Source organism: Lissotriton helveticus, chromosome 1_1 (assembly GCF_964261635.1).
Source record: "Lissotriton helveticus chromosome 1_1, aLisHel1.1, whole genome shotgun sequence".
Classification (NCBI taxonomy): domain Eukaryota; kingdom Metazoa; phylum Chordata; class Amphibia; order Caudata; family Salamandridae; genus Lissotriton; species Lissotriton helveticus.
In genome coordinates this window covers 1,179,699,784-1,179,715,118 of record NC_136057.1, presented here as the reverse complement: position 1 = coordinate 1,179,715,118, position 15,335 = coordinate 1,179,699,784, and the positions used below count along the sequence as shown (strand labels likewise).

General features: G+C 45.8%; 1 protein-coding gene across 1 annotated transcript in view; it reads left to right on the top strand.

Annotated features, from left to right (window-relative positions):
- The window catches only part of MAPK12 (mitogen-activated protein kinase 12), a 381,349-nt gene that overhangs the window by 225,552 nt on the left and 140,462 nt on the right, over positions 1-15,335 (top strand). The window contains exons 6-7 of the mRNA XM_078679111.1: positions 370-417; positions 6,631-6,745. Coding sequence (XP_078535237.1) covers positions 370-417; positions 6,631-6,745 — 163 coding nt within the window. The remainder of the gene's footprint in view (positions 1-369; positions 418-6,630; positions 6,746-15,335) is intronic.

The window sequence follows — 15,335 nt, the reverse complement described above, 5'->3', positions numbered from 1 at the left end:
TGTTTGGATAAGGAAAACAGTTAAAATAAAGATTTTTCTATTTCTGGGGGATCCCTTTGCCAACTGTTGTACTCACAGTAAAGTTGAATTGGGATTTTATCATGATGCCTCTCTCCACTCCTATATAAATTCAGTGTGAATTTGTTATGCCATTGTGCTAGCCTCAGAGACCACGCATCATCATGCTGCCAAATCTGATTGCACATTGGCCTGGGATAGTGGGAATGTCCATCTCACGTGAGTAACTGAATTATCCATACAGGAGACCAAGTTTATTATTCAATACGTTTTTGTGTTCTACTGCAGAAACATATAAGAAGCTTGTTCTGCTCATGTTTTGTACTCTGCGTTTTTTTTGTTTGTTTACAGGACCTTAAACCAGGGAATCTAGCAGTAAACGAAGATTGTGAACTGAAGGTACAGTATGAGAAACCTTCCCTAATGCGCAATTCTGTTTGTCTAAAAATAGCAATCAAAAATGAATTTGCATATTTATCATTAAGTTGTGTTTATTATAAACTTCGGTATTTCTAAACCACTGTCCACCTTTGATACAAGCAGCAAAGCAATATAAACGCAACTTAGTGATAAACAGTACAATGACGCCAAGTTCTAGCAATCCAGTTGCAGGTATTTATAAAACAGCTTGTGAAATTATTGATATTTGATCTCTGTATCATTGTCGTGGCAGATCCTTTCTGATTTAGAAACTACAGCCTGAGAACCGTCTGTCTGAAATCGATGTGAAGCCACATCCAGATGTACCCCGAAAGTGTCATGGATATCTCACTGCTCATTCAAGCCCAACACACACAACTTCATCAACCAAAATGTCTCAACAGCATATACAGAAGAGAAATTGAGTGGTGGGCGTAGAATATCCTTTCTACAGAGACACAGCATAGCGTCACAGAACTCTTGGATTTGCTGCTGTGTCGGCGAAGGCCCCATAAACTCTAGTTCTCTCGGGACAAGAGTCAGAATTGGCTTGGAAGGAGATAGAGTTTAGGAATGAGACTGAGAGGAAAGTTTAAGCCCACGCCACTTCTCAGGAGTTCAAGAGTGGTGGGAACAGACAGAGTCCTACTTGGAATTCTTGTGCTTCTTTTTGGACTGTCCTGATGAAAACCACAGGAATGACTTTGGGTGCAGAAACTGGACCATCCCTTTCACTTCGACCAGTCATGGCATGCAGTTTTCTGGTATTTGGAGACCCACATCTTTGCCTCGCATCCCGGATGACATTAGATGAATTCATTACAGTCCTTGGAATCCTGGTCCAACTCAAAGTACCAAAAATAAAGGGTGGCTGAGGTTCTTGACCTCCAATTGCCTACTAATGAAGTGAAAATGAATGTCCCAACCTAAGTCTTCCAACCAGGACAGACCACTACTGACCTCTATTGTCTTTTGATGAGGCCATCATGGATACTCTTTTTGGGTCATGGGAAGAGCAATTTTCCGGATCACAAATAAATGGGCTGATAGTGAGGTGCCACCACCCTACCCCAGGTGATCTGACTTGAACACTGTACCCAAGAGTCAAAGCGCCTGAAAACCTTTTGAAAATGTGCGTTCTCAACCACCAGGCTGGAATTAGGGTCTGCCAATGCCAGCTACCTATTGGGCTGATACACTCATGCCCTTTGGGACATCGTCGCTGAGGGACAACCTGCTGTACCAGAGGACTTACACCCCATTCCTACTAAAGCCATTCAGGATGGTTGTGATGGGGAAACAATCTCATTCGCTGTGGTTAAATACTGCAGATTGCCTTGGTTGGGCAATAGGCACCAGTGTGACACTCCGGAGACATGCCTAGATGAGATCTATGGACTTCTCCTGGGATGTCCAATCTTCCCTTATGGACATTTCCTTAATACACCTTTTTTGTGGCAGAGGCACCAACACACAATGTGGACAGCGAGCAGCCCCAGCCCCTACAGCTGTCACAACCACAAAACCTCTTTAGTGGACACTTACAGACCCACAGCCACCCTGTCGGAGGCAAGGTCTGGCACTTTCTTCTAGGGTGGCAAGTTATCACATTAGAAAAGTGGGTACTGCAAATTGGCCTGCAAGGTTATGCCTATCTGTAGTAGGAAGTTTAGGCTCATCTGGTGTTGGCACCCTCTCTGTGGCTTCTTTGGAAAGAAGTTTGAACTGGCTGTTACCCCCGCTACTTTCTGGTGCCAAAGAAGGACGGAGGATTTTGTCCTATTTTATACCTTCACCCCTCAATGCCTTTCTGAAAGGACAAATTCAAGGTGCTCACCCTAGCCCAGGGCTTGTGTGCCCTAGACCCTGGAGACTGGATAGTAATGTTTGACTTGCAGGATGCTTATTTCCACATCTTCGTCGTGCAAGCCCACAGGAGTTAGCTGCAGTTCACTGTGGGCCAAGAGCACTTTGTTTGCTGTGCTCTCCTTTGGTCTCACCAGTGCCCGAAAGGGATGGCGGCAGTTGCAGGGCATCTATGTGGGTCAGGGAGTACCAGTTTTCCCTGACCCCACCAGCCATTGCTGGTGAAGGCGACTTTCCCCAGGCAGTTGTCACACATTTTCAGACTATACTGAACCTCTAGACATTCTTGGGGTTCACTCTCAACCTGACAAAGTCACACCTGACTTATTCACAGATGCTCCCTTTCATCAGAGTTATTCTGGACACAGTGTGGTTGTGTGCTTCACCTCGATATGGAGAGTCCAGGACATTTGGGCTATGATCTCAATTTTTCGGCCTCCATCCTGGGTCTCAGTGAGGATGACATTAAGGCTACTGGGACTCATGGCCTCTTGCATTCTACTGGTCAAGCATGCCAGGTGAGATAAGCAGACTCTGCAGTGGGATATGATGAAGTACTAGTGAGCATAGCATCAGTGGGATTTCTCGGACTATAGCCAGATTTATTAGGAGCATGCGAAAGATCTGCAGTGATGGCTGTTGGATCAGCAGCAGACCCCTCTCCCTTCCCCACCCAGAGCGAACATTGGTGTCCAATGCATCATTTCTGGGGTGGAGTAGACATCTGGGAGAAGTGGAGATCAGAGGTAGCTGGTTTCCAGCAGACACCCAGCTCCATGTTAATCTCCTGGCGTTGTCGGTTATTCGTCCTGAGTGGTAAACCTGCCTGCCATCTATTAAAGGGAGACTGGTGCAGGTGCTCATGGACAACATCACTACTTTGTGGTACTGCAACATGAAGAGTGGGGTTGTGGACCCAGTGTTCATGTAATTGTCCTGGTGGCACACTGCCTGGTGGGTTCTTTGAATGCCAGATCGAACTAACTCATCCACCAATGCCTAGCAGATTACAAATAACAAATATACCCGGAGGTGTTGCAAGGTCTCGTCTGCGAATTGGAAAAACATTGGCTTGATCTCTTCGCCACCGTCAAAAACACACAATGTCAACATGTTTGCATGTTGGAGTTCCCAAGACTGCTTTCACTCTGAAGTGCATTCCACCTAGAGTGGCGCTCGAGGCACCTGTACACTCTTCCGTCACTACCTCTCCTGCTTCAGGTTATGAAGAAGATCAGGAATGAGTGGGCCAAGTTATCGAAGAGGCACCAGATTGGGCATGGAGTGTGGTACCCGGAATTCCTGGGCATCCGTCTTTGACCAGGCTACTGCTTCGGGAGGATCTTCTGTCACAGCAGCAGGGCAGAGTCCTCCACCTTGGCCTACACAGTCTTCATGTCCATGCTTGGAGATTGAGCAGTGACAATTAAACTCATTCAACCTTCCGACTTAAGTTGTAGATGTCCTTCTGGCAGCTAGGTTTCCCTCCACAAAATCCATGTACATCAGTCATTGGGATAAGTTTGTGATTTGGTGGGGCACTCGGCAGATTGGCCCAGTTAAAGCCAAACTATCTGAAGTGTTACACTTTGTTGTCTCTAGCCCAGCAAGACCTTGCTCTGGGCACAGTTAAAGGTTATTTGTTGGTTCTTTCAGCTATTTTATGGTTGCTAGACACGCCCTCTTTATTTAAATCCCACTTTGTGATGTTTTATTTTTTGTTTTTTAAGGGTTGCAGCATATATTTCTGCCCACACCTTTCATTATGCCCCCATGGGTCCTAAACTTATTCTTCACATTCCTATTGTGTGCTTCCTTTGAACTGCTGCACAGTTGTCCTTTGCAGCTTCTCACTCTAAATACCGTTTTTCTCATTGCTATAACATCGGCGTGGTGGGTGAGTGGACCTGTAAGCCCTCTGTTAACCCACCGTGCAGAACATTCTTTCCAGAGAAGCTGGTGTTGAGAAGTAGAGCCTCCTTTCTATTCAATGTGTTGACTCCTTTTCATGTTGGGCAAAACTTCACCCTTCCTGTATTGTTTGTTCCTCCACACCCTTATACAGAGGAGAGACTACACTGGATCAATCACAAAAGAGCTCTCTGCTTTTTTATTGATTGTACCAGGAAACATCGTGTGGACGATCAACTCTTTGTTCGAGTTTCTGTGCAGAATAGGACAATTTCTTTTTGGATTGTTCTCTGTATCAAAATCTCTATGCCTTAGCCAAGAAGCAGACTCCATAAGGCGGCCTGCAGGCTCTCAGTTCTAAAGTTGTTGCCACTGCATTGGCATGTGGAGTGCTGTTCTGGACGTTTGGCAGACTGCGATGCTCCACACATTCACAAATCACTAATGTCTGGACAAAAAGGTCTAACAGAAGGGCACTTAGCCTGCTTGGTCCTGCGGCACTTAGTTTGTTTCCGGTGCTCGGCACCGGCACCTAATTGTCAATACCACACTTGGGGCAGTCTGCCACAAGGTGGCACTGCTCATGTAATTTAGAGAGGAGCGGTAGAACAACTGTGTAGGGAAACAATATACAAACAAAAAATACTATCTGCCTCACCAGCCATTTATTTAGCTTTGGGGACCAGGAATAATCTTTACTGTCGCATTTACACGCGAGAGCGATGGTTAGTAGTTGTTATGGCACGGATGCCAGGGGCGATGGGTGGTGCAAGCTGCAGTGGCCTCCTGGTCAGAGCCCTGGCACTTAATATTTTACAAATTAAGCACTGCTTTGGTGTCTATTCTATTTGGTTGCGCTATTTCTGATGAATGCTTAAAACAGTGTCCTCACCGACCCTACTTATTCCCTATTATGTGAACTGGACTCTGCCATCAAAAAATGTCCCAAGCCTAGACCGCTGCACACTGGTCCATACTAATATGATTTTGGGCTCTGTGTTTAGGGGTGCATACAGCCCAGAAAGCAACTGACATCTGCATGCTTTGGTGGCGCTTATATGTAGCTCCCCACGCCACTTCCAGAGTTAAACGACATTGGCGCGATGCCGCATGACACAACCTAACGACATGCATGGGTACTGCTTTACAATTTCCAGATTCAGTCTGATGCCTGGAGAGTATTCTAAAGGTTACAAATCGGTGGGCAGAATGAGTATCCAACAGAAAGAGTGCTACCAAAGGTAAGTAACTTGTTCTTTCATCCTATTCCTCTGCTGTGCAGTATGGCCATCAACACATGATTGTATTAATGGAGAACAAGAAGTATTTTGCAGCCGTCTATGGATGTTTGTGTTTATCAGTATGTAAATATGAGGAAATGTTTAGGTTTACAACACTCTTTTTGCAGTGTTCTGAGTAAGAAAAGTTTAAGAAATCAACGCAAGTCATTTCTCTCTGGATTCCATGGGTCTTAAATGTTCACAAATGTCTGTAGGAGATAGGTTTCCCTGAGCCTCAAATTGCAGGTCGGTCACATCTCTGTGACAGTGTGCGTCCAAAATGCACTAGAGATGTGCACACTTATAATTTTACATCCCTATTGATCTATGGCCAACCATAATTGTGGTTCCGTTTTTAGAGTTGTGTGTGAGAGATGGATTAGGGGCTCACAGGGGCCTGACAGAAGACCGACATGCCTAGACCATGCAAATTTCCAGATCATATAAAAAAAAGTCATTTGTGGTGATCTTGAAAGTGATTGGAGCTACATTTGCAAAACAATACTCCACTAGAAAAGCCGAAATTTCAAAAGCAGATGGTAGTCAGAGAGTCATTCCCCGTGCTAGGAAGTCTGCCCCCCCCCAATTCTGTTCCATTTATTTTAACTGAAAGAAAATGATCTGTGGAGTCCGAGTTTAAAAATAATCTCCAACTAAATCAGAAACGTCCTTAACAGGTAGGTATAGGAGGGCTGGAACCAGACCAGATATTTAGGGTAGCCACTGGCCACATAAGGTATATGACTCGAAATGGAACTTGTTTACATGGTTGTTAACTACTATAACGTTTGGCAACAATCCAGCTGTCCTGGACACAGGTTATTTTGAGTGATTGCCATTTGGAGTGCTTCTACGAAAACGTACCTACTCGGACATCAAGAACATAGGGAGGAATGATTCTGACCTTTTTTGATGGAACCATGCCAGTACTGGGGCGTCCACCCCTGGGCCAACGCCAGACACCCTTGTACTGTTTGTAATTTTTTTTAAATAACAGTGTACTTATTGACTCTGCACACTACAATGGCCTATCAATTATATCGAGCTAGTTGACATTTTTTTACAGCATTCTTACCTACATTCTTCAGTGATTTCATATTTGTTTGATTGCTGTTTTCTTTTCTTTCAATCCCAGATTATCGATTTTGGATTGGCAAGGCACACTGACCGGGAAATGACAGGTTATGTGGTTACACGATGGTACAGAGCTCCAGAAGTCATACTTAACTGGATGCATTACACTCAGACAGGTAATATGCTTACTACTACTCCGACAACCATGCAGGCCATTTAATGATAAATAAAATAACTGAAAAACATGTAATTGATACCTGCATTGCTTTTTAAGAAGTTGGAGGTATCTAAGCTACGTTTGTGGTGATGAGTCTACCTAGTAGGCCAAAATCAGCATTTTTGCCTCCACTCTTAAGTTCAAGAATTTGTATAGCGCACTACTCCCCGAGAGGGTCTCAAGGCGCTTGAGGGAGGGAGGGAGGTGAGATTACTTATCGTATATCCAGGTTTTTAGTTGCTTTCTGAAAGAGAGGTGGTTCTGAGTGAGGCGGAGGTGGGTGGGGAGAGAATTCCAGGTCTTAGCCGCTAAGTAGGAGAAGGATCTTCCCCCCCCCCCATGGTGGATCTGTGGATGCGCGGGATTGCGGCGAGGGCTTGATTGGACGATCTTAGTTGGCGGGAGGGGGTGTAGAAGGATAGACGCGTGTTGAGGCATTCGGGTCCTAGGTCGTAGAGGGCTTTGTGTGCGTGGGTGAGGAGACGGAACGTTATTCTCTTGTTGACAGGGAGCAAATGGAGGTCTTTCAGGTGGTCGGAAATGTGAGCTTGCCGAGGGATGTCCAAAATGAGCCTGGCTGAGGCGTTTTGGATGCGTTGGGAGTTTTTTCTGTAGTTTGGCTGTGGTTCCGGCGTAAAGGGTGTTGCCGTAATCCAATCGGCTTGTGACCAGTGCGTGGGTGACTGTCTTTCTTGTTTCGGTGGGGATCCAACGGAAGATTTTTTTGAGAATTCGTAGGATGTTGAAGCAAGAGGATGAGACGGCGTTGACTTGTCTGGTCATCGAGAGGGAGGAGTCTAGGATGAAGCCCAGGTTACGTGCGTGGTCCGTAGGTATGGGTGCGGTTCCGAGGGCAGGTGGCCACCATGAGTTGTCCCAAGCAGAGGGGGATGGTCCTAAGATGAGGACTTCTGTTTTGTCCGAGTTTAGTTTTAAACGGCTGTTCTTCATCCATTTGGCTACTTCTTTCATCCCTTCGTGTAGGTTGGTTTTGGCGGTGTTTGGGTCTTTTGTGAGGGAGAGGATCAGCTGGGTGTCGTCTGCGTAGGAGATGATGTTGAGGTTGTGTTGGCGCGCGATGGATGCGAGGGGACTCATGTATACGTTGAAGAGGGTAGGGCTGAGTGATGATCCTTGTGGTACACCGCAGATGACTTCGGTGGCCTCTGATTTGAAAGGGGGGAGGCGGACTCTCTGGGTTCTTCCGGTGAGGAACGATATGATCCAGTCCAATGCCTTTCCTTGTACTCCGATGTTGCTGAGGCGTTGTATGAGGGTGCTATGGCAGACTGTGTCGAAGGCTGCGGAGAGGTCAAGTAAGATGAGAGCTACTGATTCTCCGTTGTCCAGTAGTGTTCGGATGTCATCTGTTGCTGCGATGAGGGCGGTCTCGGTGCTGTGTTTGGCTCGGAAGCCTGATTGAGAGGAGTCGAGGGATTTGTTGGATTCGAGGAAGGCGGCGAGCTGACTGTTGACGGCTTTCTTAATGACTTTGGCGGGGAATGGGAGGAGCGAGATGGGTCGGTAGTTTTTAAGCTCGGTTGGGTCAGCCGTGGGTTTCTTCAGAAGGGCGCTGAGTTCGGTATGTTTCCAGTTTTCTGGGAAGGTGGCGGAGTTGAGGGAGCAGTTGATTACGTCTCGGAGATGGGGTGCGATGATGGAGTCTGCTTTGTTGAAGATGTGGTGGGGGCAAGGGTCGGTTGGCGATCCTGAGTGGATGGAATTCATCAGGTGGATGGTGTCTTCAGTGGTGATTGGGTTCCAGGCGCGAAGGTTGTTAGAGGGGTGTTTTGGTTCGGAGGTGGGTGGAGTGGGCTGGTCTTCGGCTGGTTTTGAAAGCTGTTGTGTATTTCGGCGATTTTGTTGTGGAAGAATGATGATAGAGAGTCGCAGAGGCCTTGGGAGGGGGTGATGTCGTTAGCGCCTGCGGAGGGGTTAGTGAATTCTTTGACGATGTTGAATACTTCTTTGCTGTTTTGGGCATTGTTGTCAAGTCGGTCCTTAAATGCTGATTTCTTGGTGGATCGGATGAGTTGGTGGTGTTTGCGAGTGGCGTTCTTGAAGGAGGCCAGGTTGTCAGTGGTAGGGTTTTTTCTCCAGGTTTTCTCGAGTGTCCGAGAGAACTTCTTGAATTTCTTAAGGTCATCGTTGAACCAGGGTGCTTTTTTGTTCCCTTGCTTGATTAGATGGTTTTTCAAGGGTGCTAGTTCGTCTGCGCTGTGGGTGATCCATTGTCGGTTGGCGATCCTGAGTGGATGGAATTCATCAGGTGGATGGTGTCTTCAGTGGTGATTGGGTTCCAGGCGCGAAGGTTGTTAGAGGGGTGTTTTGGTTCGGAGGTGGGTGGAGTGGGCTGGTCTTCGGCTGGTTTTGAAAGCTGTTGTGTATTTCGGCGATTTTGTTGTGGAAGAATGATGATAGAGAGTCGCAGAGGCCTTGGGAGGGGGTGATGTCGTTAGCGCCTGCGGAGGGGTTAGTGAATTCTTTGACGATGTTGAATACTTCCTTGCTGTTTTGGGCATTGTTGTCAAGTCGGTCCTTAAATGCTGATTTCTTGGTGGATCGGATGAGTTGGTGGTGTTTGCGAGTGGCGTTCTTGAAGGAGGCCAGGTTGTCAGTGGTAGGGTTTTTTCTCCAGGTTTTCTCGAGTGTCCGAGAGAACTTCTTGAATTTCTTAAGGTCATCGTTGAACCAGGGTGCTTTTTTGTTCCCTTGCTTGATTAGATGGTTTTTCAAGGGTGCTAGTTCGTCTGCGCTGTGGGTGATCCATTGTGTAAGGTTGGTGGCTGCTTGGTTTGGGTCCGATGAATTGGCAGGAGTGTTTTGTTGAAGCGACGATAAGAGCTGGTCGGTGGTGATTTTGTTCCAGTTTCTTCGGGGAATAGGTTGTGGGGGGTTATGGGACGTGGATTTTTTGTAGTGGAAGTGAAAGCAGCTGTGGTCCGTCCAGTGGAGAGTTGTGGTGTGATCGAAGGAGATGTGCTTGCTGGAGGTGAAGATGGGGTCGAGCGTGTGTCCGGTGGAGTGGGTGGGGGTGTCAACGAGTTGTTTGAGTCCGAGATTGGCCATGTTGTCCAGAAGGGTGGTGGTGGTGTTGTTGTCGTTTTTCTTGTCCAGGTGGAAGTTGAGGTCTCCCAGTAGCATGTAGTTCTCGGATGGGATGGCATGTGGGCTGATGAAGTCAGCGATGTCTTCACTGAATTGTGAGCGGGGTCCTGGGGGTCTGTAGATAAGGGTGCCTCTGAGTGTGGTTTTGGGGTCGGTGTGAATCTGGAAGTGAAGGTGTTCGGCGCTAGTGAGGTTATCGTCGGAGCTGGTCGCGATGCGGATGGTGTTCTTATGGACGATGGCGATGCCTCCTCCTGTTTGGTTGATCCGGTCTTTTCGGATAATCTTGTAGATGTCCGGGATGGCAATGGCGATGTCGGGGGCTGATGAGGCGTTCATCCATGTTTCTGTAAGGAAGGCGACGTCCGGCGATGTAGTGTCGAGTAGGTTCCAGAGTTCGATGGAATGTCTGTGGACTGAGCGGGTGTTGAGCAGGATGCATTTTAGTTGGTTAGTGGCGGATCTTTGTGTGGAGTTTGTGGATTTGGTGTGGGTCTTGATGCCGTCGAACTTGCAGGAGTAGCAGGTGAAGGGTCCATGGGTGTGTCCTGGGGCGGCTTGGTAGCAGTTTGGGAGTTGGCCGGGGTTAAGGGCTGAGAGGGTTGCGGCGTCGTATGTTATGCGTGTGGAATGGGTATTGCGGGGGACAGGGGGTCTGGCTCTGGGCGCGGACGGGCGTAGACGGGCTTACCTTTGGCGCCTTCGGCGCTCATGGGGCGCGACCGCTGCGCGCAGAGGCATCTGTCATATGTTGATAGTGGGGGGGAGGGGCGAGGGAGGATCAGCTGGGAGGCGGGCGCGGGGTGGAGATCCGGGCAGGAAGGCACAACAAAAACTAAATGGCAGCAAGCCAAAAGCGAGGCAGGATTCAAATCAGTTTCACAGGCAGCGCAGAACAATTGTGAATATAGTCTAAGCGCACTTAGGCAAACCAGCGCTCCGATACAAAAACGATGGTTAAATTAATTATTAATTATGCACTTAGGCAATCCAGCGCTCCGATACAAAAACGATGATTAAATTCATTTATAATTATGCAATCTAGCGCTACGATTCAAATGCGATGTTCAATTAGGCAGTGGCAGCTGTGTGAGCGAGGTGAGGCAGCAGACAGCAGTCTGGCGCTACGATACCAGTGGTGGCAGGCAGATCGAGGAGCAGCGTGAGGAGCGACCACTTCTGTGGGAAACAGGGCGGTCCATCTAAACCATCTAAACATTGTCCAGCAATGGGTAAAACGTACCTGTATCTAGTACCACTAAACTTAAGTTAAACAAGAGGGATGTTTTTGTTTTTTTCTACCGGTGGTTTACAGATGTAAATCACCAGGCAAATCTATTGTTTCCAAGACTAGCTTCTGTGCCCATGGCCAGATATATCTGAATGCTTCTCCTTAATGTCGGACTCTTCCTTCTTAGAGCAGACATTAGAAAAATTGTAACTTTAATTTCAAACTCCATCAGCTAGGTTGGATACTTTACCGATGGTCCCGTTGCCCTCTGGGACAGTCCCAGAAGGTGAACCCCCCCTCCTGCAGCTCCACCTCTAAAGAAATCGGTGTCCTCCAAGGCACCCTGTGAACAGTGGTAACACTGCTACCTTAGGAGACTCTTGCGGCACTGCCTTCTAGGCCCTCTGACTCGAATAACATCACCCAAGGGTCAAAAGGGAAATTAAAGAATTGTCTTGCAAAGAGCCTTTTCAAAGCACTTTCCCATGGCCTGGGGATTGCCAGGATGGGAGAACGTTTTGCTTCAGACTCTGATGCTCTTATCTTGCCAGATAAAGTTTATGACCAGAGGCTCTTATGACGTTAATGCTGGCCTTTATCTGGCTTTATAAGATGCAACTAGTTTGGCCATTTCTCCTGAAGGGGATATCACTTAAGCCTGTATCCATCCCTCCTTGAGATGTTCACTCCAGTGATACAAAAAGCAGCAATAGGATTGAAGCTGACCTTGCCTGTCGCGGATGACCCTCTGCAGTTTCAGAATCGTTGTTGCCGTTGAATAAGGAACTCTTGGGGCATGTACTGGCTGCCTGGGAGAAAGCCTTATGGGGCCAGGTAATCGACAGGCAAAGTGCTAAACCGAATGACCCATGTGAGCTGAAATTCTTATGTTCACACCCTTCACTGGAAATTCTAGTGGTCCAAGCCTCCTCTGCAAACATTAAACCCAAATGTTTTTCCCACTGCCCATCCAGGCAGAGATTTAAGAATCTGGGCTATATGGGCCACAACGTCTTTTGATACTGGCAATCTATCCCTCTACACAGCTAGCCTCTTGGGCCACTATGCCCATGCCACTGGAAACTGGCAGAACTATCATGCGTATGCGTTTCCCGGATCACATGAAGTCCTTGCTAATGGTTTGTATGTGTGCGTAGATCCTTAAAGTTTCAACCTAGAAGGAGATTGTTTAGGGGTTTTTATTATACAAAACTAAATTATTTTTAGTTGCTTTAATAATAAAAATTGGATTACAACATATATATTTAGCACAGCACACCGGAAAGTGGTCCAGGCAACTCTTCTTAGTTGCTTCAGTTACTGCAATTTTCTTTTCCTGGCTGCACAGAAGGGCGTGGTGAAAAAGCTTCTACACATCCAAAATACTGCTGCCAAACTAGCCCTAGATATGCCTCATCTGCCTCTCCCTTTCATAAGCTACATTGGCTCCCTGTTGCAAAAAGGTTCATCTTTAAGTCTCTCTCCCATGTTCATAAAGCCATATTTAAATTTTGGAAACGTTGAAGAACAAATGTAACCTATATGTTCCAAGCTGGTATCTGTGCTCACAGGATGCCTTTTTTCTTTGTTTCTAAATTTCGCTGTGTTGGCTTAGGCGGTAGGGCTTTTTCAGTGATGGCCACTAAAACAGAATACCCGTCCCATTATGCAAAAATTACTGCTGCACTCTTGCTTTAGAGAGCCTTTGAAATTTTGGTTATATAGCCTATAACTGTACTGTCATTTTATGGACTACCTATTTGTTTTCTGAGACTTGATTGATTTTCGTCCTGGGTATTCCCTGCTGTCTCTTTGCGCTCTTATAAATCGTTAACATAACATACGTATGTTGATTAGTTTGATTATTGGAAGGTACAGTTGTGAGCATTCTTACAGTATCTCTTTCAGAGAAGCTTTTCCTATATGCCTTTTAAAAGGTTCCCATCTGTCAGGCCTCCTACTGTTCTTTCTAGGTTGAGGTACATGCTAGTTCTCTAAACCTGCAGTGGTTGTCATTTCGCTGCTGCATGTTCGTTTTCCACTACCTTCAAGTTTGTCTTCGCCATCTCCATGGTTCTTAATCTCTTGGTTCATGCAGTCAAACAACTGTATGCCTATTTTTAAGGTATTTTTGACTTCTGGAGGTATAATAATTGTTACCTTTTTGTAGGGATGATTTATGTTTAACACTAGTGTGTGGGAAGGTTTAGGTCTGTAGTGTAGTTCCTATATTCCCAATAGGCTCTGCGCATTGGAATAATATCTTCAATAGTATAGACGTAGGACAGAGGTTAACTAGGTCTTCTACTGACGATATTAGACTTAAAGTTTTGTGTGTGCCAGCTAGCTCAGAGTTCACTAGAAACTTTCTCGAATAGGCGAGGAGGAGTTTAACCTCCCTGGATAGACAAGAAGGGATTTAGTTTCTGACAACCATAGAAAATGACAACTTTGCTCCCCCTGATCAAGAGTATATCTCTAGAGTCGTGTGAAAACAAAAGACAACTATTTTACTCAGTCAGTACGTGCATTCTTAGTTCCACCAGTTTGTAGAGAAATAAGAGATGGGCGTGTTTCAATAAAAAGATGTTATTTATTGATCAGTCTTTTTCTCATACAAGAGAAATGAATCGCTATTATTGCAATACTCATAGTTAAGTAAAGTGCATACAGTAAAAGCAGGATTATGAAATAATACTGTAAAAGCATTGATATGGTTTCTTAGCCATATGATACTTAAAATGGATAAAAGTTATACATACATATATACATTGACTAATCGTACTCAACTGGTGCTTCTAACTACGCCTACCCCGGTGTGCCTGACCTAAGCCTAATACGTGGGATGGAGTAAGTAAGTAGCAGTTTAAGTTAAGTTTGTTTTGCCAAGAATCTGACTCAAGAATTCTCTGTAAGGGGTTCGTCAGTTCAGTACCTGGGATTTAGAAGGCAGGAGATCTGGTATCTCTCTCTCAGGACTCGATATCCCAGTTACCCGCGAAGGTAAGCCGGAAACGCCGGAGGCTGGATTTCTCGGCAGGAGAAAAGGCAGCGTCTCTCTCAGCGCGTCAAAAAGGGAGGGGCAGCGTCCGTGGGCTTCCTGCATCAGCTGGGCTCTCCGGCAAGTAGCGCTGCTCCAAGCTCATCACCACCGTGTCTTTGCTTAGGGCAGCGTCGGTATATTTATACCTGAAAGGTGCCGAGTTTGACGTAAAGATGGACATAAGACGTCAGTAAGAATATCATAAGGACTGGTCGTTCTTACATTCTTTTCAGGAGTTCTCGAGCGAAATCAAAACATTAGCTGCGGGGGATTTCCCAGGTCTGCTGGAGGTTTGGTTTGTTTTGAGAACTCGGTGTGCTTTCTAGGGGGCTGGAGGAATAGTGCTTGCTTAATGTTGACAGCATGCGCTATGACCTAATCTGAAAACGGGTTTCTGTGCCGTTGTATGGACATTAGTGAATTAATAGGAGTATCAATATAGGTACCTAGATAAACACACTACACCCACTCCACGATTTTATGTACATATTTACTAACCTAAGCAATAGTAAACATAACTAACAGTGCATGTGTATACCGAACCACCCCAGAAACATTTTTTTTTTTGTATTTGAAAAATGGCGTATGCGAAATACACGAAATGAGTATAGGTACTGTATGCATTCAAGCAGTATAATCATTCAAAAATTAGATGCACATTTTATATCAGCATTAATGATTTGCGGAACTACACATGAAATGGCTCTTGATACAGAAAAAAATTGCGAGACCATCTCATCACATATAAACACAATTGCATATAAGCTAGAGGTTGAGGTAATGTAATGTCTCTAGAATTCTTAAGAATAGAAGCTCTGTTCTCTAAGAATAATTTTACTTTAAGCAGAAGATAAGTGCCAAAAAGGTAAATATTTTGGAATTGGAAAAAAAGTTTTCGCTTTTCAGGGGAGAAGAGAAAAAATAGTTCACAGTCACTTTGTTTTCAAAGACTGAAGGCCAAATTCAGAGTTCAGGGAACGCCGTGTGCAAGTTTGTTTAAAGTCATTCTCTCTGTTCCGGTGAAAACATCAATTCAGACAGACTCTCGAAAAAACAGTCTACAGCTTCTGATGAAAGTTCGACTAGGTTGGAAAATGTCGCTACCATGCAGTCATGCGCATGTTCGCTTTCAATGATGGTTCGATCAGAACTGCTTACAGAAGGTCG